Here is a 24,947-nt window from a genome sequence, read left to right on the forward strand (position 1 = left end):
CTAAGAGTTCTGCAGGCAGATGCCAAGACATGTCCTCATTTCTTCTGGTAGCAGAGAGTTCTTGATTCCTCTCATCATCTGTGATGTGGACTGAATGTGTCATTTTGTGCATTTACTGTATCAACAATAAACTTCAGTCTTGGTGTTAAAATTCCCAGCTAAGTTGCCAACTCAAAAACTAATACTTAAAATAAATATCCTATGTGCAACAAATCAGTTATTCTTGGGTCTGGACAATTATCAGTAATTCTAGTTTTGAAGGATTAAGGTTATGGGGTTGGACTAAGTGATTTAATGAAATTGGACACTTAGGAGATGGTACATTTTAATTACCTGCTACTAATTCTAAGCAGGCTGCTCCACAGTAGAAAGGAGATGAGAAAATACCCTGCTGTGACTCCCAATGTTGGAGTGGCCTGGGGTAGCTGATGGTTGGGCAGAATTCAGTCACTGCATCCAGAAACACTCCACTGGTGAGCAGCTGGTCAGTGCCCAGTGCAGGGACACAGTGTGGACCAACAGGAGCTACAGTCACCACCTAGAGAGGTCTAAAGGGACCCGAAGCCATGACTGTCCCATGGCTGTACCAGGCCACCCTGGCAGACCTGGGGTGTCTAGCTGCTCTTCCCAACACCCAGCAGCCTGATGGGGGCTGGCTTCTCAGGCTGAGGTCACACTGAGGACTGGACAGTGTCAGCAGGGATCAGGCTCCTGACAAGGGCCATTCATCTCACACAGGGCTTGACGGGGCCTTTTAAGGCAGGGTGGTCCTTCACCCACCACAGTGCTGGCTCTTGGTAGTGGTCTCTCCTCCCCAAACCCTCCAGGAGGGACTGTGTTCCTCAATGGAGAAGCAGCAGTGTGGTGCCATGCTCCCAATGCTCCAAGCACAATTTATTATGGGAAGCAAGGAAGGTCAGCTCTGGCCCTGCAGACATCTTAAAGCCGTTTCCAATTCTGAACCACAGGGAGAGTTTCAGTTCAAGCAGGCAGCTGAGCAGAGCAGCTCATCGTTCTGTGAGGGCAGAGCAGGATATGTGATGGTGTCTGTCAGTCAGCACTGACACTGCAAGCTCATTCCACCCCTGGTTTGGATGTTTTTGTGGAGTTGGCAGCACAGCAGAGTGCTGGGGTTTGTACTCAGGTACAGCCAGGACTGTACATGCACACGGGGAGGCTGCTGCCCAGCCAGGCATGGAGCACACCAGGCATGCAGCCAGCGGTGCTGTGGGGAGCAGGAGCACTTCCAAGCCCATTTGGTATGGACAAGCCTACCAGGAGAAATTCAGCAGTCCCAGATCAAATCCTCTAATCCCTGCCTCCCTCTGGCAGTACTGCTGCCTGTTTGTAATACTTATTGTCCCTCTCCCAGAACTTAGTTTACCTCTGTTCAGCTGAATGCAGAGATGAGGACTGGCAGAGAAGGTAGTTAGAAATGGGAATTGTGTTCTCTTCTGTGATGTGGTACGTTTGGAAATACAGCTCGTGCCAGTGCTCAGAAGGGTCTTTGGGAAGGAAGCAGTTTGCTGGGATCTGACTCTTGATGGTAACATCTGAAACAAGGAGCAGATACCAGCGGGTTCACAAGTTGAGTAGGAGAAAGGGGGAAGAGTATGGGGGACTGGCCTGAGAATGCTACAGCGCCTTGTTAATCGGCAGCTGATCCATCATATTAAATATCCAGCTGTCAGATATTACCTTTCAAGTGAAAATGAATAACTCCCATTAAGGGCAAAATGGGTTTGAAGTCGATTCGAGACAGATTAAAGTACCGTTATGAATGTGTGTTCAGGGAGGAGGAGACGGGGGCTGTGTATAATATACTTGTCCTTACAGTTTTTAAATAATAGATGTCCCACAAATTTATGTACTGAAGGCAGCCAGGGTTCGGGGGAGGAGAAAGGTCAGGGATGTGCTTCTCCCAGTGCCACAACTCGTGGAGTGTTTTGCTGTTGGCCTTAGGGCTCATTTGCATTTATCTGTTTGGCTGAATAAAATAGCCTTTTCTCAGCTTATCACAGTGGGAGTGTTTGGGTCCCCTTGGCCAAAATCCCAATTTTGGCAGGACCGCGTGCATGGAATCACCAGATACGTGCGTTCCTCTGGAGGCACGGGCAGAGCCAGCCAGAGCTGTCCCAGCAGCACCACTGCTGCCAGCATGGGTGCCATCAATTGGGCTGACAGCTAAACCACCAGCCCTCTCCAGGGCAAACACATTTCAAAGTGTCTGTATGCAGAAAGTCCTGGGTCAGCCCGGGGTATGAGTTCTACCTTACTGAGTAAGTCCAGCTGCTCCTGGAGGTGACACGTGGGCCTTCACCATCTGGCCAGGGATTTGTGTGCCCAGTGCAGCCACAGGCCCAGAGTCTCCTGCACCTGCAGGATGTAGGCATCCCCCAGAAACAGCTGAGGTCTTTCTGCTTCTGGCCACCAGTGACAGAGTTCCCGTGCTGTGGGAGATCAGCAAGAAGGAACTGGCTTTGGCCTGGTGTGCATTGGGGACATGGGTCAGTCCTCACATTCACCCTGCTCCGAGTCCTTAGGGTGTGTGTCAAGCAGTAAATGGAAGCCCTGCCGTGGTCCAGCCCAGGCCTCGTTGGGGTGCCCTGATGTTAATGGCTCTCTGTTGCAGCACCAGCCAGCCAGCCGGAGAAGGAGCTGACAGAGCCCCCAGCATCCTCCAAGCGGATATCGTTTCCCAGCAGCTCTGAGTCACCTCTCCCCTTTAAGTGGTCGAAAACTTCAGAGGAGACCAAATCAGAGCAGGTAAGGCAGAAGAACCCATCTCTCTGTGCAGGTAATGTGTTTCCAATGTGCCAAAAGCAAAGAATAAAATGGGAGAAAGAGGATGAAAGGCAATAACTGGTGGTAGAAGGCATCAAATTATTGAAGCCTGTCTGTAAGAGAGGAAAGTAGCCCCTATAAGAGCTGAGTGATTCATTTCTCTGCTCTGCAGATGTACCAGTGTCCGTACTGCAAGTACAGCAACACAGACGTGAACCGGCTGCGGGTGCACGCCATGACCCAGCACTCGGTGCAGCCCATGCTCCGCTGCCCCCTCTGCCAGGACATGCTGAACAACAAGATCCACCTGCAGCTGCACCTCACCCACCTGCACAGCGTGTCGCCTGACTGTGTCGAGAAGCTCATCATGACGGTAAGGGGCTGTGTAGGCAGGCATGGCTGCTGCATCCCAGCATGTCCCCTGCTGTCCTGGCATGTCCCCTGCCCTCCCCACAAAGGTGAGGAGCAGAGAGTTGCTGTGGGAGCAGCTCCTTCACCTGTCAGAGCTCTGCCCTCGAGGTTTGCTGCACCCTGGTATGTTGTGTCCCTGCTTGAGCCCTGTGAAGCTCAACTGTTGAGTGATTTCACTGTGAAATCGGGGAAAAATACAATTTCTTTGACTTTATGAGGTCAGTGCATGGGATGGCAGCTTGTGCAAAAGCTTCGGGAAGATCTGCAGCTGATGGGATATATTTTCCCTATTGCTTCTTTGGTATAATACTCGATGCAAGGTTGTGTCTACATTTAAAAACTTGTCATCAAGTATATAGAATAAGTGTTCATTTTGATTCTTGACAGTTCTTTCTCTTTGTGTTTCTTTTTCTTGCACCCTGTTTCTGCTTATTTTCTCCCTTCTTTGCTCTGGGGGTGCAAAGTTCTTGGCACTGGGGGTGAATAACATGATATTTATTGTAACGCTGATGTTCTTTGCCAGCTCCCTCCTGTCAAATCTTCTGAGCAAGCACATGCAACATGACACAGCTGCTCTCCTGCTCTCTTATGGTTTTCTTGTCTTTTCTTTCTGTCACTCTTCCTCTCTACAACTCCCTGAAAGAAGGTTGGAGCCAGGTGGGCTAGGTCTCTTCTCCCACGAAACAAGTGACAGGACAGGAGGACTAGCTGCAAGCTGCATCAGAAGAGGTTTAGATAGGATGTTAGGGAAACTTTCTTCATGGAAAGGGTTGGAAAGCCCTGGCACAGTCTGCCTACAGAAGCAGTCACCACTACAGATGAATCACCATCCTTAAATCATGTGAATGTGGCATTTGAGGACACAGTTCAACCATGGTGGTGGTGTTGGGTTGATGGCTGGACTTAGAAGAAAAGGGGTCTTTTCCAGCTTTAATGATTCTGTGATTCCCTTTGTGACTCCTTCTTGAAGACAGGAATGACAGAGTCACAGAACCACAAGTAGTCTTGGGAGGGGCCACTGGAGCTGCTCCAGTCCAACCTCCCTGCTGAGGAGGGTCCCTTGAGCATGTTGGTCAGGATTGTGTCCAGACAACACCTCCAGGAAAGCAGATTCTATCTGGGCAGCCTGTTCCAGTTCCCACTCCGTAAGTGCCTTTATGTTCTTACCTTTCTGCTCTGCCCTGCCGGCCTCCTGTGCACCTGGGTCACAGAGCTGTCCTGTCCCACAGCCCACGGCCTCTGTGACCTGCGTCCGTTTCTCTGGTGCTGCTCAAGTGTGTAAATACCTTCTGAGGGTTTAAATGGCCCTTGTTCACCTCTTACCTATATTGGTGGTAGGTGTTTTGGCTTTTTAAGAGCAGCAAGAAGAAGCCAAGCCCCTTCCCTAGGCCAGTGGGCATAAGCAGTTTGTTACGGGTAGCTGTCATGCTGGAGTGCAGGGGTTTGTTTTGAGCCAGGCAGGGTACCTGGGCAGGGTGTGTGCTCTGGAGCAGGAGTGTTGGGCTGGTCTCTCCTCAAGCACATCTGTGTCCTCCAGGATACGAGGGAATGGGAGGAGCTCAGGACACTGCAGAGCCGGTCAGGCACAGTCCCTTAGGTCTGTTCCATAGGTGTGGCACTTGCTGTGCCAGAGCAGGGCCGCAGGGCTCTGCAAGCATGGCAGAGACTGGCCCAGCCATGATGCTCATCCTCATGCATGTTCCTGGTTTTCCCACCTTTCTTCCCTTTGGCTCCTAAAGACACATACGGGAGGGCTGCCTCTCCTCCTCCAGGTCTCACAGCACGGGGTGAGGAAGGTGGGTCGTTCTGTATTCTGTGACAGTGTTTTGAGCCGTCGGTATGGTTTGTGCAGAGCGTGGCAGCACCGGAGGGCCCTGACTTGCTCATTCTCGTGAGGAGCCCTGTGGGTCTGACATGCGGGTGCCGGCGCCGCGCGAGGGAATCGCAGCGCCGAGACCGAGCCAGGTCCCTGTCGGCGCAGCGACTGCGCCCGGCGCTGGAGGAGGCTCCAGTTAATAACACCTTATCAGACGCCGCTCAGGAACCTGCAGTGCCTAATATGTCTGTTGCCAGGGTAACGGCTCCTGCTCGCTCCGCATCTCCGAGCTGCCTGGTCGCGCTCCCTCCTCCTCATGCCAGCGAGCAGCCGGGCTGGCTGTCCCGTGGGACCCCCGCGTCCTCCCCTGGCCCCACCGCAGGGACAGCGGCTGGCGGGGCTGCCTGAGGAGCAGAGCACACGCCGTGCCCCACAGGGACAGGGGCTGGGGCTCACACTGTCCTCCCATCTCCTGCAGCTTCATTACGCAGGGCTGGTGGATGAACATAGCCAGGTTCTCTGGCTTCGGTGGCATCTCGGCCTCTCGGAGCAGGGCCGGGCTCCCCCTTTCCCATCACAGCCTGTGCCTGGGCCCGCGGGGTGAAGCGCAGTTCGCTGCGCAGGCGAGTACGAGACTGATGGGCTGGAGCTGGGAGAGAGGACGGCTTCCCAGGAGCCTCTGGGAGTGGGAGCTCTCCCTCCTCCCACAGCCAGCCTTATCCCTCTACACATTTCTGTCTCGTCATCTCTGCTGTCAGCTTTCTCTTCCTCAGTTCAGGGCATCTTCCCAGTGTTTCAGTCATCTTTCCATCTTTTTCTTTTCTCACTTGCTCCAGGAGTCATTCCTGCCCATCCCTGCCATCCCCCTCCTGCTATCTTTACATTTTTACCCTCTTTCCCATTGTCTTTTCTTATTGCTCTCTCCCTTCTGCTGTCACTCAATTTTTCTCTCTCCCTCCTTTTCGCCCCCTCCCTCTCCCCCCTTTCCCTCTCACTCTGTGTCTCATTCTCCATCTCGGATGAAGGTAATGAAAATAATCGGGCTTCATTAATTCTGAGCCCTGTGAGATGATAGCCATTTGGAGCCATGTTTGCCAATTAGATGGTCTAAATTAGAAGTGACCTTGGTATACTGCCATCACTTTGCCTCTCAGAGTCTAATGAAGCTTTTCACTCCAGCACCCTCTCTCTCTCTCTTTGTAATGGAAATTACCTCCTTTGTCTGGTGGGGAACCTTCCCTCCCGTCTGTAATTCCCCTGGTTTCATAGACATGGGGACAGTGATGTATCTCCTCAGACCTCTTCTAGAGGTTTTGTTTTCAGAGCTACATGATTTCAGCATTTTGGGGTATATTCAGGGCAACCATCCCCTCGTTTGGTGTCCATGGAATCAGCACAGGCAGGTGAGGTGTGAGAGGAGCTGGCTGCTCACACCAGCCAGGAGTAATTGTTTGGACATGTCAGCAATATGCAGGTGTTATATTGATGGCTGCTGGGCTCTAAGCCTCCAGCCCTGCACACGAGTAGCTCTGCAGTTGGGTATCAAAAATCCAGTAGATCCAGTGGTGGCCAGAGCCATGTGTTGAGGCTGGAGGTTGTAACCAGTAAGGAGTGGGGCCACTGGTTGTTCTGCAGAGGGGTGACAGGTCTGTAGGTGTCAGGATGTGTGCAGACTGGTGGGGCAGGGAGGCAGGAGACCTGACCCATCAGCCCTCAGGTCCTCTGTAACAGTGTGCCAGGCCACTGCATCCATAGAAATGGCCACCAAAGTGGAGTGCTCTTGCCTCTCCATGAGTCTCATCATCATAAAGACATTTCATCTGCTGAAGGGACCCCAAAGGTGGAGTTCTTGGAAGCAGAGACACTTGTCCAACAACTTTCCATCCTGTAAGGACCTTCTTTGTGGTAGCAAGAGGAGAACTTAGAGGGGCCTTAGCAGTCGGAGCTGGAGGGGATAGAGCTCAGGCTGTGCTCAGGATCTGGGGTGACTGAGCAGAGGTGCCATGCTGCAGTGAGCTCTGCTGGTGACCTGTGGGCCAGGAGACGGTAGCTGCAGCCACACAGGGGTAGGGTTTGGTGTTGGATAGAAAAGAACAGGCATGAACAGAAGGGAAGGGAGGAGACAAACCACATTTGTTGAACTCACAATTGAGGGTTCTGTTTTAGTAGTGGCTCACACTGACTGACGTGTTGCTGTTGTGAAACACTGTTGGAGCCATTGAAACAGGTAGACAGGAACTGAGGAGGGGGAGTTGCCACGCTGAGGAGGGATGCCAGGATGACACACCAGGTATCTGCAGGTGAGAGGGAGGAGGAGAGCGTTTGACAGCCACACGCACTAACACGGCTGTGCTCCAGATGAACACGCTCCCTGCAATCCCTGGAGCAGTCACTGCCATGAAATACATCTGCAGTACAAAATGCTGTCTTGCTGAGCGCCGCTCCTGTCACACCTGCCAGGTGCTGGGGAGCCGTGGGCCACTGCACCTTCCTGTCCCATCATTCCACCATTCAGATTGTACAAAAAGCAGCCTCAGCATGAGGCGAACTCTGCAGGTCCAGAGAAGTGAGATGTCCTCAGTTGTTTTTTCAGTGTAAAAGGACAAACGCTTCAAAAAAAGACAGTCAGTGCAGAGTGATTTGGGATGTGCAGCTCATTTTCACTCATATCTTTGCCACCTGCTCAGGGCTGGTCCATGGGGATGAAAGGACAGAAGGTCCTGCCCTGGATCGTGGTATAGGAAAGGGACAGGAGTCGCCTGGATGGAGCCAAGGACTAGAGCAAGTCCAGTTGCTGACCGGTGCCTTCTTTCCAGCAGTTTGATCCCCAAGGCCAGCCCACAGCTGCACTACCACAGTTCCTACATCCATACCTAGAATTTCTAGTTCCCTGCAGTTTTTTCCAAGCTTTTTTTCTGTTTGCCTTAGGGAATTTTGTGCCTGTAGCAATTTAATGTACCAGAGCCTTTTTTTTTTTCTTCCTTTTTTTTTTTCCTTTTTTTCCTTTTTTTTTTTTTTTTCTCTGTGGTGGAGGGAGGATGGAAGGAAGGGAAGGAATGGTGGCTGTGGAGATGCAGGTAGATAAAGGTAATTACTTAAACACATATAGGGCAGGACTTACAGGTTTGGAGCCCCAGATTAAGATGCAGAGGAGCATGTGAGGTTGATGATTATATTTCGGGGAGAGTTAATTGACGGAAGGTGAAGGCAGACAAAGAACCGCTGCTTACTGCCTTCTTGAATCCCAATCAGGAATTATGATTAAAGACGCGGCGAGACAACAGAGGCCTGATGAATTGGTGTCTTTTTTTTTTCTTTTTTGCCGTCATTCACACTTGATTGACTTCAACCTTTCAAGTGCAAAAGTCTCTCTTTTCCATTATTATTCATAGCCATCTGAGTTTTTCTAATTAAAGTGTATGAAAACAATTACTGATCCGTCGTACTGAGCGTGGTGGTGGGGACGGCTGCCGTACTGTAATGCCTATGAAAAGCCACAGCTCTATAATGATGTGCAGCTGAGGTGTTAGATAATTTTATTCTTTTTCTACTCTGTTGGGGTTTTTTTTAATTTCTCATGATTCATTTTTCATAATTTCTAAAGATCCTAGGAAAGCAGGCTCTTCCTGCTGCTAGAGCTGAGAGGGACGGTTTCTTCTTGCCTCCCTTTCTCAGTGTCCATGCTCATCCCCCTCCTCCAAGCCCAGCTACTGGAAATTACTCTGACCTTTCATGTCTACCAACCAACCACCCACAGCCATCCAATGCTTCTGTTTAGAGTAGAAGGTGGAATGAGTTTGGTGCATTCAGCTCCCCTCCTGGGATATGTCAGCAGCCTTTTCTGCTGCTCCATGGGACCTGGCGCTCACTGCCATGCAGTGGCTGGCCCAGGAAAGGGAGGGAGCTCTGTGTCCCTCACAGCTCAGGTCACAGCTCTACAGCCACTTCTGTGCCACCATTTCATCCTGAGATTTTCCATGAGCTTCACCACAGGTATGCTCCTGTGTCCTGCAGTTCACTCAGAGCCTTGTGGTCCTTGGCTGTGCAGAAAGACAGGTACATGGGATGCAGTGGTCACACACATTCTCTCTCCCCTGAAATCCAGGGTTCAGGTGTCCTCTCCATATCCAGCAGAAGGATGGAGAGGCTTGTTTTGCCTTACCCCTGAATGGCAGTGTTTAGTTGTGCCTCACCTTCCCAGCAGTGGGAGGCTGGGAGCAGGAGCACCACAGGCATCGCCAGGAGCACCTGGTGAAAGGGGAATGCTCCCTGGGTGTCAGCAAGGTGCCATGGGCAGCTGCAGAGGAGTCTTTGCTCACCACAGGCACTGACCAGCACTGGAAGCCCTGTGCTGGAAGACACAGGGATGGTGACAGTGACACAGGTCTGTCTGTCCTGGTGCTGTGAGATAATGTTCCAGCAGTGTGAGACATTGTCCCCAGATATTCAAAAGGACATTCAGTGTCCTGCATCTGATGCCAGCCATGTGCAGGCTGCTGTGAGATGGTTTGTGACGGGTATGTCCAAATAGACAGTTTTTCAGAACAGGATGAGTGTGCACATCTGGCTCTTCCAAAGAGCCTCTCCAGCTGAGCCATGCACATTCTCCAGCTCTGTAGAAGCAGTGGTATCCCAGCACTGCACTGGTTGTGATGTTGCAGGATCTAGCCAAATACTTGAAGAGGAACAAAGGGAATGCATCAGTCAGAGCAAGGAAAGGGTTACCGAAATTTCACAATTTGCTTTCTCTTTAGTCCTTTCTTATTCATCCTTTCCTTTGTCACCTCTCTCCTTATTTGTACTTTTCTTTCTCATGCCCCTCCTTTCCCTGCATCGATACACTTTGAAAACAGTGCTGCAATGCTCCCTGGTTCAAGATTACAGTGTACTTTACTAGGTATGATTTAATTAGGGGCCTTATTATGTTTTCAGCAGCTTAAGGTGGGCCTTTCAACTTATCTACCTAATTGGTTGCACAAGAAGTTTCACAGCCCATGACAAAACATTGTCAGTGATCAAAGTCTGAATTCCACATAAAGGAAAAATATTAATAATAAGATTATTCTTCAAGTGTGCACTGCTAATTATGTCCAGAATGTAACTGTAGAAACACTTTTGACTGATTTGAGCTTTGTCTAATAAATACGAAGTCTTCAGTGAGCTGAGAAAAATTATGTCTCTGACTTCAAAATACTGATGTCTAGTTTTACGACTGGAGATGTTTAAAATATTTCCTTGTGTTTTTCCTCTCCCTGTCCTTTCCCCCTGTCTCTAGGTGACAACCCCTGAGGTGATGATGCCCAGCAGCATGTTCCTTCCAGCAGCTGCTCCAGAGAAAGATGGGAACACAGGCACAGAGGAGCGGGAGGGGAAGCAGCCTGGTGAGTGCAGGTCAATGAGATCCACTGTCCCACCACTCTCCCCACTCCATCACCTGGTCAGGGACCGGTTTCATTCCTGTTAATCCTCTCTTTGATGGGACCTAGACTCAAATACTCTGTTCAGTTTGATGAGCCTTCTTTTTCGAAAATAGGCAGGACATCAAAAAGGAGCAGTGAAGACAGAGGTGGCTGAATGGCTTTTGCTTGAAAGGGAGAGTTGAAGGTGACAAATGCACTAAGGGAGGTGTGTGTGTGAATAATTTCCAGATATTCAAAGTGAGCAAGGAAGTAAATTGTTTAGGTTTATGCAATGGGCCATGATGAGGTTAATGGGCTGGTATTGAAACAAATGAATGAGGATAGAGAAGAAATGTTAGAAATACTTGTTGTGTTTGAGATCAAAAATCACAGAGTATTCAGGACTGAAAGGGGGTGTTGATCTACCATGGTGTGCTGTTGTAACTTTTGGCTTTGCTCTAATTCTGTTCTCACAGAGATCTCTGAGGATGTGGGGAAGACCCTTTTGTCATCGGACAGCGCAGAGCACAGCGGAGACCCCAAGCCCACTCCAGCTGATCCGAGCACTGCCCGGGAGGACTCTGGCTTCCTGTGCTGGAAGAAGGGCTGCAGCCAGGTGTTCAAGAGCTCAGCAGCCCTGCAGACACACTTCAACGACGTCCATGCCAAGCGGCCTCAGCTGCCAGTCTCCGACCGCCACGTCTACAAGTACCGCTGCAACCAGTGCAGCCTGGCCTTCAAAACCATTGAGAAGCTGCAGCTCCACTCCCAGTACCATGTCATCCGGGCAGCCACCATGTGCTGCCTCTGCCAGCGCAGCTTCCGCACCTTCCAGGCCCTGAAGAAGCACCTGGAAACCAGCCACCTGGAGCTGAGTGAGGCTGACATTCAGCAGCTGTACGGTGGTCTCCTGGTCAACGGGGACCTCCTTGCTATGGGTGACCCCTCACTTGCTGAGGACCACACGATAATAGTTGAGGAAGATAAGGAAGAAGAGAGCGACCTGGAAGATAAGCAGAGCCCAACCGGCAGCGATTCAGGGTCGGTGCAAGAGGACTCTGGCTCAGAACCAAAAAGGGCCTTACCCTTCAGGAAGGGCCCTAACTTCACTATGGAGAAATTTCTAGATCCATCTCGCCCATACAAGTGCACAGTCTGCAAGGAGTCCTTCACACAGAAGAACATTCTCCTGGTACATTACAATTCCGTTTCTCATCTGCATAAACTGAAACGAGCCCTCCAAGAGTCTGCTACTGGGCAACCTGAGCCTACCAGCAGCCCAGACAATAAACCTTTCAAGTGTAACACTTGCAACGTGGCCTACAGCCAGAGCTCGACTCTGGAGATCCACATGAGGTCTGTCCTGCACCAGACCAAGGCTCGCGCGGCCAAGCTGGAGGCAGCTGGCGGCAGCAGCAACGGAGCTGGCAACAGCAGCAGCAGCAGCAGCCTCTCCCTGGGCTCGTCCACACCGAGCCCTGTGAGTGCCAGCAACAGCAATGCTTTTGCAACCACCAGCACGAGCACTTCAGGCACCACTCCCATTCCCAGCCTACTCAACCAGGTCTCCAGTGACAATGTGGGAATTCCTCCCTTGGGTAACGCTGTAAGCACTAACATCTCCCCTGCAGAGCCCAAAGAGGTGAACCGCAAGAAGCTGGCAGACATGATTGCATCCAGGCAGCAGCAGCAGCAACAGCAGCAGCAGCAGCAGCAGCAGCAGCAGCAACAAGCTCAAACCTTGGCACAGGCACAGGTCCAGGCCCACCTGCAGCAGGAGCTGCAGCAGCAAGCTGCTCTCCTGCAGTCCCAGCTCTTCAACCCAGCACTTTTGCCGCACTTTCCAATGACCACTGAGACCCTTCTGCAGCTGCAGCAGCAGCAGCATCTTCTGTTCCCATTCTACATCCCCAGTGCTGAGTTCCAGCTCAATCCAGAAGTCAGCTTGCCTGTCACTAGTGGTGCACTGACATTGACTGGGACGGGTCCAAGTTTGCTGGAGGACCTGAAGGCACAAGTTCAGCTCCCTCAGCAGAGCCATCCACAGCTCTTGCAGCAGCAGCAAGGTCAGCTGTCCTTGTCACAACCCCACTCCGTCCTATTACAGCAGAGCCAGCACTCAGAGAAGAAGAATAAATCTATAGTGAAGGAGAAAGATAAAGAAACCCCACGGGAAAGGGAAAGCACAGAGAGGGGAGACAATAACGTAACACTGAAGGAGTCTCTTCCTGATAACTTAAAGCCCAAAGAGAAGAAGGACTTTGTGCCAGGCAGCAGTTCAGAGCCCTCCATACTGCCTCCACGGATTGCTTCTGATGCAAGGGGCAACGCCACCAAAGCCTTGCTGGAAAACTTTGGCTTTGAGCTCGTCATTCAGTACAATGAGAACAAGCAGAAGGGGCAGAAGAAAAATGGGAAGACAGAGCAAGGTGAGAACTTGGAAAAGCTGGAGTGCGATACATGTGGCAAGTTCTTCTCAAACATCCTCATCCTGAAGAGCCACCAAGAGCACGTTCACCAACATTACTTTCCCTTTAAGCAGTTAGAGAGATTTGCCAAACAATACAGAGAACACTATGACAAACTGTACCCGCTGCGGCCGCAGACCCCAGAGCCCCCGCCGCCGCCGCCGCCGCCGCCTCCGCTCCCTGCAGCCCCTCCTCAGCCGGCTGCCGCTCCTGCCATCGCCACCTCTGCCCCACCCATCACCTCTCCCACTATCGCACCGGCCCAGCCGTCTGTGCCGCTCACCCAGCTCTCCATGCCCATGGAGCTCCCCATCTTCTCACCACTCATGATGCAAACCATGCCCCTGCAGACGTTACCAGCGCAGCTGCCGCCTCAGCTGGGCCCCGTAGACCCCCTGCCTGCCGACTTGGCCCAGTTGTACCAGCATCAGCTCAACCCCAGCCTTCTCCAGCAGCAGCAGAACAAGAGGCCACGCACACGGATCACCGATGACCAGCTCAGAGTCCTTCGTCAGTATTTTGACATTAACAATTCCCCCAGTGAGGAACAGATCAAAGAGATGGCCGACAAATCTGGATTGCCCCAGAAAGTGATCAAGCACTGGTTCAGAAACACCCTGTTCAAGGAGCGCCAACGCAACAAGGACTCCCCATACAACTTCAGCAACCCTCCCATTACCAGCCTGGAGGAGCTGAAGATAGACTCACGGCCTCCTTCTCCAGAGCCTCAAAAGCAGGAGTACTGGGGAAGCAAGCGGTCCTCTCGGACACGTTTTACTGACTACCAACTCAGAGTCCTGCAAGACTTCTTTGATGCCAATGCTTACCCAAAGGATGATGAATTTGAGCAGCTTTCTAACTTGCTGAACCTCCCAACACGTGTTATAGTGGTGTGGTTTCAGAATGCCCGTCAGAAAGCTAGGAAAAACTATGAGAATCAGGGAGAAGGCAAAGACGGGGAGCGACGGGAGCTCACAAATGACAGGTACATTAGAACTAGCAACTTGAACTACCAGTGCAAAAAGTGCAGTCTGGTCTTTCAGCGCATTTTTGATCTCATTAAACACCAGAAAAAGCTTTGTTACAAAGATGAGGATGAGGATGGACAGGATGATAGCCAGAATGAAGACTCTATGGATGCAATAGAGCTCTTGACTCCAACCAGTTCCTCCTGCAGCACTCCGATGCCCTCACAAGCTTACAGCACACCTACATCTTCAGCCAATGCGACCTCCTCAGCTCTTCTGCAGCTCACGGCAGAGACAGATGATTCCTCCACCTTTAGTTCTAAAGCAGAAGCTACAGATGAGAAACCAAAGCAGTCTGAACCTCCAAGTACACAGCAAAACCAAACCCAAGAGAAGCAAGTGCAACCAAAGCAAGAGCCTCAGCAGCAACAGGACCAAGGAGAACAAAAGACAAGTTCAGCACACCAAAAGATTTCACAGTTATCCTCCCCCTCTTCGCTGCAACAGCCACCTCCTCCTCAGCCCCCTCAGTGCTCCTTGTCACAGTCAAGTCCAAGCCCATCTCAGCTCTCACACCTCTCCCTCAAACCCATTCACACATCCACCCCTCAGCAGCTGGCAAACCTACCTCCTCAGCTAATCCCATACCAGTGTGACCAGTGTAAACTGGCATTTCCTTCCTTTGAGCATTGGCAAGAGCATCAGCAGCTCCATTTCCTGAGTGCACAGAACCAGTTTATCCACCCCCCATTCCTGGACAGAACACTGGATATGCCATTTATGCTTTTTGATCCCAGTAATCCACTACTGGCAAGCCAGCTGCTGTCTGGAACGTTACCACAGATTCCAGCAAGCTCAGCCACCTCACCATCAACTCCAACATCCACCATGAACACGCTGAAGAGAAAGCTGGAGGAAAAGGCCAGTGCAAGCCCTGGAGAGAATGACAGTGGCACTGGGGGAGAAGAACCCCAAAGGGATAAGCGTCTAAGGACAACCATTACCCCTGAGCAGCTGGAAATCCTGTACCAGAAGTACTTGCTTGACTCCAACCCCACACGGAAGATGCTGGATCACATTGCACATGAGGTGGGCTTGAAGAAGCGCGTGGTACAGGTTTGGTTCCAGAACACCCGTGCACGAGAGAGGAAGGGGCAGTTCAGAGCTGTGGGGCCTGCCCAGGCCCACAGACGGTGTCCCTTCTGCCGAGCTCTCTTTAAAGCAAAGACAGCTCTGGAAGCTCATATCCGATCCCGTCACTGGCACGAGGCCAAGCGAGCTGGGTACAACCTGACACTGTCTGCGATGCTTCTAGACTGCGACGGGGGGCTCCAGATGAAAGGAGACATCTTTGATGGAGCCAGCTTCTCCCACATGCCACCAACTAGCAGCGACGGACAGAGCGTTCCCCTCTCCCCGGTGAACAAGAGTATGGAACTGTCACCTAGAACCCTGCTGAGTCCATCTTCCATCAAGGTGGAAGGGGTTGAAGACTTTGAGAGCCCCTCCATGTCCTCAGTCAATCTGAACTTTGACCAGACAAAGCTGGACAACGATGACTGCTCTTCTGTCAATACTGCAATCACAGACACTACCACAGGAGACGAAGGGAACGCAGACAACGACAGCGCAACAGGGATTGCAACCGAAACCAAATCCACATCAGGACCCAGCGAAGGTCTGACTAAAGCAGCCATGATAGCAATGTCTGAATATGAAGATCGTCTGTCTTCTGGTCTGGTCAGCCCAGCTCCCAGCTTCTACAGCAAAGAGTACGACAATGAAGGTACCGTGGACTACAGTGAGACCTCCAGCCTTGCAGACCCCTGCTCGCCCAGCCCTGGTGCAAGTGGTTCAGCCAGCAAGTCTGGTGAAAGCGGGGACCGGCCTGGGCAGAAACGCTTTCGCACTCAGATGACTAATCTCCAGCTCAAGGTTCTTAAGTCATGCTTTAATGACTACAGGACACCGACCATGCTGGAGTGTGAGGTCCTGGGCAATGACATTGGACTGCCAAAGAGAGTTGTTCAGGTCTGGTTCCAGAATGCAAGGGCAAAAGAGAAGAAATCAAAACTCAGCATGGCCAAGCATTTTGGTATAAACCAAACAAGTTACGAGGGACCCAAAACAGAGTGCACTTTGTGTGGCATCAAGTACAGCGCTCGGCTGTCTGTACGTGACCATATCTTCTCTCAGCAGCATATCTCCAAAGTTAAAGAAACTATTGGAAGTCAGTTGGATAAGGAAAAGGAGTATTTTGACCCAGCTACTGTACGTCAGTTGATGGCTCAGCAGGAGCTGGACCGAATCAAAAAAGCCAACGAGGTTCTTGGTCTGGCAGCTCAACAGCAAGGCATGTTTGACAACACGCCCCTGCAAGCTCTGAACCTTCCTGCTGCGTACCCAGCGCTACAGGGCATCCCTCCAGTCTTGCTCCCAGGCCTCAACAGCCCATCCTTACCTGGCTTCACTCCATCCAACACAGGTGGGTACGGGTGTTACCCTGCTCAGGCACACCTCCACTTGGCACGTGCCTAGTGCAAGGAGTTGTTCCCTCGGGAATGACTGATAACAGGATTCTTGGCCTGTCTGTTCAGCATGTTGACTTTACAGCAAAAAAGCAGTAGGTATTTTATCTAATTCCTGAACTCAGGAAGTTTTTATAGCAAAGTCTGAAGTAGAGCAACATCTAGACATGCTTCATATCCCTGTGTAGAAATCCTGAAGCTCCTTCAAGGAAGTGGAATATAGAAGATTTATCCAATGGAACAGAAGGACTAATACGCTGAATAAACTGTTATTCCTTTTGACATAACGTTTATGTGGTGCCATCCCAAGCGTTCAAAAATCCAAACTGTTTCTAGGGAAAGGTGTGGTGTGCGTGGTAGCACTGGTGACAGATGCCCAGAGCATCTTTATGTGTCCCTGAGGTGACCTCTGGGACAAATCCCAGTGCAGCTGAGGATCAGTTTTGAGTAATGGCTGGGTATGACACCTGAAAGCACGTCCTCAGCAAAAAATGGTGTAGTTGTGGGACAAATCTAATTCGTATTTTAATAAGATTTTTCTTAAAAATGCTACATAAAAATGAAATTTGTCATCATTCTTTGGGTGGCCTAATCGCAGATACTGGACTTCATCTTTTGAGAATGCTTCTTTCCTTTGTACCTCATGGATAGGTGGAAAGTCTAAGCCATGTAGCAAACACTGGCAGTGGAAAGTGCAGTTCAGTGACCAGCAGTGACCTAAAAAATGTGATCCAAAGGCCCTGTTTCATTATGTGGCTGAAGGGCCCGTGCACATGTGGTTTTGCATGTCACCCTTCTCACCACAGATCTTGTTTCAGAGCACTCGGCCAGAAGCATCTCTTTGGCAAATCATATCATCACCCCATCACAGGTTGCTCTGCTGCACTGTTTGCTTAGTACCCTAAGTTTATAACAAAAACTAAAATTACCTTTTTGCACTTCAGTCCATAGTGTTGCTTTTATTTTTCTCCAAAGCCCAGGATGTGTCCCAGGGAGACTGTATCTGATGAATCTTAAATGCTGTCAGTGACTGCCTAGACAGGACTGAACTGTTTAGAAAGTCAAACAGTCTGTTTGTGGCCTTTAGATAAAGCTCCAAAGGTCAGGCCATGGCAGCTCCGGGCCTGTCAGAGCAGATAAGGCCATGCATCCAGGAACACTGTGAATTACCTCTGCTCCTTCACTTGAACCTCTCAGGGCTATTCAGCTAGGAAACATCCATTTCAGTGGTGTCCACATATAGCATGCCCTTATCCGAGATCTCCAGGGCCACTGCGTGGAGCCTCATTCCATACCTGTCCTGTCGTCACAAATCATTCTTGTCCCAGCACCCCGTCAGGAGCAGACATGGGTTTCAGAAGGGTTTGGGTCAGCCGTGGCTGAACCCTCCCAACTGCAGCCACCCTCGAGGTCCTCTGCAGCTCTTTGGCAGTACAACCTGAAATAAAATTCACCATGCCTCCAGTTCTGTCCGGGCTGGTCTCTGAGGAGCCCCACCACAGTGGTGGGATTCTGTGACAGACTGGTTGGGTTTTGCTCAGGAGCTGGGGAGTGTACAGGGCTGTGCCAGCAGGATATTGGAGCTTTATTTTGGGGTTTTTTTCCAAAATGGCATCATGGGAGTTGCCAAGAAAAACGTTCCTCTTAGTTCCTGGCTGCAGCAGCCAGGACTAATGGAGGTGACTCCAGGAGCCACACTCCTCTCACTCCCAGCCACTGTGAGAGCAGAAATTGGCACCAGGGACAGTGTTGTTAGTGGCTGTTCCTCTTGTCAGGAAGAAGGACAAGCTTCACATTCCACCATTAATCTATCTCCTTAATGAGCAAGCATCACTACACTTTTAATTCCACCCAAAACATGGTGCCTATGTCCAGGGGAGATGTCTGAACACCACATAAACTCTGGAATTGCTCAGAAGCTGAGCATCCAGAGCCCCTGGCATTAGAGGGAAGAATGGATGGGTAAGGAGGGAGGAAAGGAGGGAGGGAGGAAAGGAAGGAAGGAAGGAACAAGTTGCTTCAAAGGTTTGTGGATTCATGAACATCAGCTTAATAAGGACAAAATAAATTAGGTTTTGCCTGTTCAGTCTCCAGTTGCCATGACCGGGGCTTCCCAGTCTGTGAAGATTCCTACAAGTGCTACTGGAGTGCTTTGGCCCAAGGACCTGTTAGAGCAGATGCTGACACAAGTGTTAATCATTTGGGAATTTTGAGAAGCCAGGAAAATACCAGGTGTGCTGGGCACCTTGGGTGCTGGGAGTGTCCCCATCACCCATCACGGGGTCAGTGCCACTGGGCAGTGCGGCCAAGGCGGTGGGGGCTGAGGGGTCATGTCCCCACCATGCCTGTGGAGTGGGACTGGAGCCATTTTCCAGGGGTAGTGGCAGCAGGGATGGGCTCTCTGACCTGTGCTGTGGCATCAGCTCAGGCCAGTGGCTGCTCATACACAGGAGATGGAGGCTCCAGGTCATGGGGTGGTCTGGGGTCACCCTCCTTATGCTTTTTGCCTGCCCAGCACAAAGTGACTTTTCACCTCTCTCTCCCCCTCTTGCAGCTTTAACTTCTCCCAAACCCAACCTGATGGGCCTGCCCAGCACAAGCGTCCCTTCACCCGGTCTCCCCACCTCTGGATTACCAAATAAACAGCCCCCGGCCGCACTGAGCTCACCCACCCCAGCACAAGCCACGGCGGCCGTGGCCCCGCAGCAGCCGCCAGCCACGACCCCGCAGCCGCAGCAGCCACCCCCCGCACAGCGCAAGGAGAAGGAGAACGAGAAGGCAAAAGAGAAGGAGAAGGCACCCAAGGGGAAGGGGGACACCCTGCCGGGGCCCAAGAAGGAAAAGGGGGAGGCACCGGCAGGCACCCTGGCGGCCCCGCTGCCCACCATGGAGTACGCAGTGGAGCCTGCCCAGCTCCAGGCGCTGCAGGCCGCCCTGAATTCGGACCCCACCACCTTGCTGACCAGCCAGTTCCTTCCTTACTTCGTCCCCGGCTTTTCCCCCTACTACGCCCCACAGATCCCTGGCGCCCTGCAGAGCGGGTACCTGCAGCCCATGTATGGGATGGAGGGGCTGTTCCCCTACAGCCCTGCACTGTCACAGGCGCTGCTGGGGCTGTCTCCTGGCTCACTGCTGCAGCAGTACCAGCAATACCAGCAGAGTCTGCAGGAGGCATTGCAGCAGCAGCAGCGACAGCAGCAGCAGCAGCAGCAGCAGCAGCAGCAGCAGCAGCAGCAGAAACCGCAGCAGCCCAAAGGAAGCCAAACCCCCGTCCCCACGGGGGCTGCCACCTCGGACAAAGACCCTGCCAAAGAACCCCCCAAGCAAGAAGAGCAGAAGAACGCACCCCGCGAGGTGTCCCCCCTCCTGCCCAAACCCCAAGAAGAGCCTGAAGCGGAAGGCAAGGGTGCGGACTCGCTCTGCGACCCTTTCATTGTCCCAAAGGTGCAGTACAAGCTGGTCTGCCGCAAGTGCCAGGCGTGCTTCGGCGACCAGGAGGCGGCCAGCGACCACCTGAAGTCCCTCTGCTTCTTCGGGCAGTCTGTGGCGAACCTGCATGAGATGGTGCTTCACGTGCCCGCGGGCAGCGGCCAGGGCGGCGGCTCGTACCAGTGCGTGGCGTGCGAGAGCACGGTGTGTGGGGACGAGGCCCTCAGTCAGCATCTCGAGTCAGCCCCGCACAAACACCGAACAATCACAAGAGCAGCAAGAAACGCCAAAGAGCACCCCAGTCTATTACCTCACTCTGCCTGCCCCCCCGACCCCAGCACCGCATCTACCTCGCAGCCGGCCGCTCACTCAAACGACAGCCCCCCGCCCCGGCCCGCCCCGGCTTCCCCCCACGCCGCCCGGCAGCCCTGGCCCCCGGCAGCCCCGCCCGGGCCGCCGCCCTTCCCTCCTCTCTCCTCATCGTCAACGGTTACCTCAAGTTCATGCAGCACCTCAGGGGTTCAGCCCTCGATGCCAACAGACGACTATTCGGAGGAGTCTGACACGGATCTTAGCCAAAAGTCAGATGGACCGGCGAGCCCGGCGGAGGGGCCCCAGGACCCCGGCTGCCCTAAGGACAGTGGTCTAGCTAGCATAGGAATGGACACCTTCAGATTGTAAGCTTTGAAGATGAACAATGAAAATGAATTTAAATAAAAAAAAAAGTTAATAACAAACCAATTTCAAAAATAGACTAACTGCAATTCCAAAGCTTCTAACCAAAAAAAAAAAAAAAGAAAAAAGAAAAAAAGAAAAAGCGTGGGTTGTTTTCCCATATAACGATGCCGGTGGGTTTTACATTTCTTTTTTCCTTTCCTTTTAATAAAATAAAACTTTAAAAAATTAAAAAAAAATCTGTTACATTTGTCCTCTGGAAGGTACTGTTGGTCTGGGAGATGAAGGCCGTGCTGCCTCCTCGCGCCTGCGGAGCTCGCACCCCTGTACATTGCCCCGTCTGATCCCCCGTTGATAGCACAGCAGAGCCCGGCAGCGCTGTATGGGAAAGCAGCCCACCTGGAGACAGTTTTAAATTTCTTGCTATCTTAGCATTCAGATACCAATGGCTTGCTAAAAGAAAAAAGAAATGTAATGTCTTTTTATTCTCAGGTCAATCGCTCACACTTTGTTCTGTTTTCAGAATCATTGTTTTATATATATATATATATATATATATATACATATATATATAATTTCTTTCATTTGTTTTGGGGCTTTTGTTTTGGTTTGGTTTTGTTCCAGAAAAGGATTTTTTTGTTGTTGTTGTTTTTTGGTTTTGGGGCGGGGGGGGGGGCGGGTTTGTTAATTTAAAATGGGCAGAAAGTATTCAAGAGAAAAACAATGTGAACTGCTTTAGCTTTTCGGGGATTTTAAGGGTAGCTTTTTCTGCTGAAGCCAATTCCAAGGGGAAAAGTTAAGCACTCCCACTTTTCAGAAAAAAAAAAAAACAAAAAAACACAACAAAGAGTGTTGAGGACTTGGAGCTTAAAAAAAAAAAGTTTTAAAACAACTGACTTTCTGTATTTATGATAGATATGACCATTTTTGGTGTTGAGTAGATTGTTGCATTGGAAATGAACTGAAGCAGTACGGTAGATTTAAAAGAAAAAACCCTTTTGTGTACATTTAGCTTTTGTATGGTCCAGCTGACGGCTTCTCATTTGATGTTGTCTTGTTCATTCCTAGACAGATAGATTGCGATCCATCGACTCGCCTGAGCTTTTCTCCCCTTTGTACCTTTATCCCCATCCCCGTCCTGTAATCTTCCACTTATGGTCGCTACCTTCATTTCTTAGAGGGTGGTTGCATAATTATTTTATAAAAACTAAAGAAAGAAGTTCAAAGGGTTTTGGGGGTCAGTAGGATCCCTTGCAGAATATTTTTTGTTGGGGGTTTGAAACTTTTTAAGGCATATACATGCGATTTACCTATGTCTGTTACCCTTGTGCACTTATTTTATTCTCATTTTCCATTTCTCTTTTTTTCTTCTCTTTTTCTTCCCCTATTCCTTTACTCATTTTGTAAATGCTTCAAAGACTCTGTTCCTGACCTCTGAGCATCAGTTCTATTTGTGTAATTAGGCTGCACTCTGTTCCTTCTTTTGAAAAAAAAAAAAAAAAAGGTTTTGTTACATTTTTTTCTCTAAAGAAAATTCATGCTTTAAATAAAATCCAAAGACATACCCTTCACCACTGGTGCAGAATGAGCAAAAAGGATTCTTTTTACTTGAGAATTTGTTTCTGATTTAAACAAACAAGTCTAAGTTTAAATAAAGAATAAAAAAACGTACCCAGGTTGTTATCTGTGCTTCTTCTGCAAGCAGAGAGACAACTCTTAGTGAGCACCCAGTGCACCCCAGGCAGGTTTCTCTTTCCAATATCTCTCCGTGGCAGCACCGGGTGCCAGGCTCAGGGAGGCCCGGAGCCCCCCGGCCCCCCCAGCCTGCATGCACCTCAACTGGCCCAGACTTTGAAAGGAAAACTTTATGCTGCTAAAATGTAGATTTTGGAGACGTAGATACTTTGCTGTTCCCTTCCATAACCAAATGCCAACAGAAACAACCTCTTTCCACCGTGTTTCCTCTACCCGAAAGCACGAGAGCCTTCTGCCCACCATCATCATCCTCCTCCTGCTTCAAAAGGGAACTTCGAAGACTGTGAACGCAGGTTCCTCCCGCTGCCTCCGGCTGCTCCTCCCCGGGCCGAAGCCACTCGCCACCTCCGTGAGAGACTGGAGCATCGGAGTGCGGGCTCGGTTTCTAGCGGGACGCTTATATTTTTATGGAGTTTTGGTTTTAGTTTGATGAAAGACTAGATCCTGAACTGTTGTACATATTTCTGACTAGGCTAATGCACAGTGCAAATTCCTTTTTTAATTGTTTTTTAAGTAGTTGATACTAAAGCGCGAACCACCGGATGTTCCTCCCGGGACCCAGCTGTAGCATAAGGTGTCAAAAACAGAACCACGTACCCATGGAGCGTTTGCTGTTTTAACAAACTGTTTTCTTTAACAGAAGTTCTTGTATTTCTCCCTGTGTTTGAGATGAACATTTTTTAAATTCTAAAGTTGTACAGTTTTTTTTTCATTATTTTATCTTGTTTGTAATTCAATGAAATATATATATATATATTTTTTGCCATTTAACTGTTGTATGTTACTCTGTCTGTATCATATAAAAATTTTTTTGTTTTGTTTTGTTTTGGATTCTCTCTGTGATGCCAGTTCCCAGTTTAACACAGGCTTTATCTGTCCAATTCTGCAAGGTCTCTTTTGGAAATCCTTTTTATGTCTTGTTTTGTTTTGTTTTTTTAATTATATTGCTTGGTCATAGTGCAATTTCTCTCTCCTCCTTCCCCCTCCTCCTTCCCATCCACTAAAAGGTTTTATAAATTCATTTCCTTGTATTTTTTCTAAATGTTTCTAGAGACTCTTTCAGTGCGAGGTTGCCTCCTCCTCCTCTTGCAGTCGGGCTGCGCAGGGCCGGTGCGGGGACCCCAGCGCAGCCTCGCGCCACCCCCAGCCCACGCGTGGCCTTTCCAGCAAGCGGCAGAGCAGGGCCAGGCTGGGCACAAGGAAAACACTTCAGACTTAGCATTAAGCGGGTTTCTCTTTTATTTTTAATAAAAAGCTTTTTTAAGTGGTGAAGATGGCCAAAGTTTCATACAATTGAGAATAAAGAGAAGCATCAGGGGTGTGCGGGGCCACCTGGGACTGGTGGGGGACAAGGTGGGTGGACACAGCCAGCACGCTCACCAAAATATATTTTGCTTTAAAAAAAAAAAAAATAAAAGCTTTTAAATAGAAGCAGAAGTTGGGTTGGTTGGTCGGTCGGTTGGTCAGTCGGTCGGTCGCTTGATTGTTGGTTGGTCGGTTGGTTGGCGCTGATACTGCCCACTGTGAAACAAAACTTTGACTATTTTTTTGTTTTTATTTTGGGGGGGCGAGTTTCGGTAGAACAGAAAGCATAAATGAGGTGAAGAGGGTTATGAACAGCCTTTGCAATGTACAAAAACTAGAGCAAGTGAAACCAAAAATGATGTTCTTGGTGTTTTTCTATACTGTAGTCTTGTTAGCTTTTTTGTTACTGTAACAATGCTGATCTCGAACTGTACCAAAATACATGAGACTGACAGAAACAAACCAGATGGAACTTTCAAAACTTTAAAAAACTTGTCACAAAAGACTTTGTTGTCATAGTTGAGTTGACTGTAGATGGTAATTGAATATAATCCTTTGGAACTATTTCATCACGTATGTTTCCTGCTCATTGTGATACATTAAAAGAAAATGAGCAAAAGCTGTAGTGTCAATGTCCCGCGTGTGCGGTGCTGGGTCTGCATTGGGTGGGTGTGTGCCGCGTGGCGTGGCGTGGCTCAGCAGGGCACGGGCGCTGCCGCAGAGCCTCGTGCCCGCACACGCGTGTCCTCGTGTGCCGCTGGCGTGCCCACGCCAGCACACGCACGTCCTGCCCCTCCCGGCAGGGCCGCAGTGCCTGGGCTGATGCTGTGAATCCCCTCCCAGTGGAAGCAATGAGCCAAGCAGCGCCGTCCATACCGCAGCTTTGGGATGCTCTGTGTGTGAAAAGGACATTAAAAGTGCATTTAATTGTATTAAATGACTGCAAAAGGATTCTGGGCATGTTCTGTAGTGAATGGTTCAAGGGAAAGTGCAATGCCTTGATGGTTCATCCTGAAACCTGTGAACCAAAAAAATCACATCTGTTTCTGCTGATAAATCAAAAGAAGATGCAGGTAAGTAGGTAAGTGGCAACTCATTGCACTCCCTGTGCAGCAGGGAGGGAACCCAGAGGAACTGCTGAGTGTTCACTGAACAGTTCTCTTGCCAAAAATTGCCCCTTGCAGCAGAAACAGCTTGAAATCCACTAACGGGGATCACATCCAAAAGGAGTCACAGGGGCCACAGCTCATCTCTAATTTATAACTACAGTGATAAATAATTTACAGCCACCACTGCAGGTGGGGCAAGCATCTGCCAGTATGGGTGTCCTTGGTGCAGTTGCCAGGACAGCGAGGGGCTTCCCCCCCCCTCCACGGGAGAAGGGCTGAGCTCCAGGGCTTCCAGTGGAG

General features: G+C 50.3%; 1 protein-coding gene across 3 annotated transcripts in view; it reads left to right on the plus strand.

Moving 5' to 3' along the window:
- ZFHX3 (zinc finger homeobox 3) overlaps positions 1-24,157 on the plus strand; it is a 123,553-nt gene extending 99,396 nt beyond the window's left edge. For all 3 annotated transcript variants that reach the window (XM_077786405.1, XM_021526901.3, XM_021526902.3), the window contains exons 6-10: positions 2,633-2,766; positions 2,957-3,157; positions 10,287-10,392; positions 10,887-16,331; positions 18,929-24,157. In XM_077786405.1, coding sequence (XP_077642531.1) covers positions 2,633-2,766; positions 2,957-3,157; positions 10,287-10,392; positions 10,887-16,331; positions 18,929-20,484 — 7,442 coding nt within the window. In that variant the 3' untranslated portion in view covers positions 20,485-24,157. The remainder of the gene's footprint in view (positions 1-2,632; positions 2,767-2,956; positions 3,158-10,286; positions 10,393-10,886; positions 16,332-18,928) is intronic.
- The last annotated feature ends 790 nt before the right edge of the window (positions 24,158-24,947 follow it).

Source organism: Lonchura striata, chromosome 13 (genome assembly GCF_046129695.1).
Source record: "Lonchura striata isolate bLonStr1 chromosome 13, bLonStr1.mat, whole genome shotgun sequence".
NCBI classification, from domain to species: domain Eukaryota; kingdom Metazoa; phylum Chordata; class Aves; order Passeriformes; family Estrildidae; genus Lonchura; species Lonchura striata.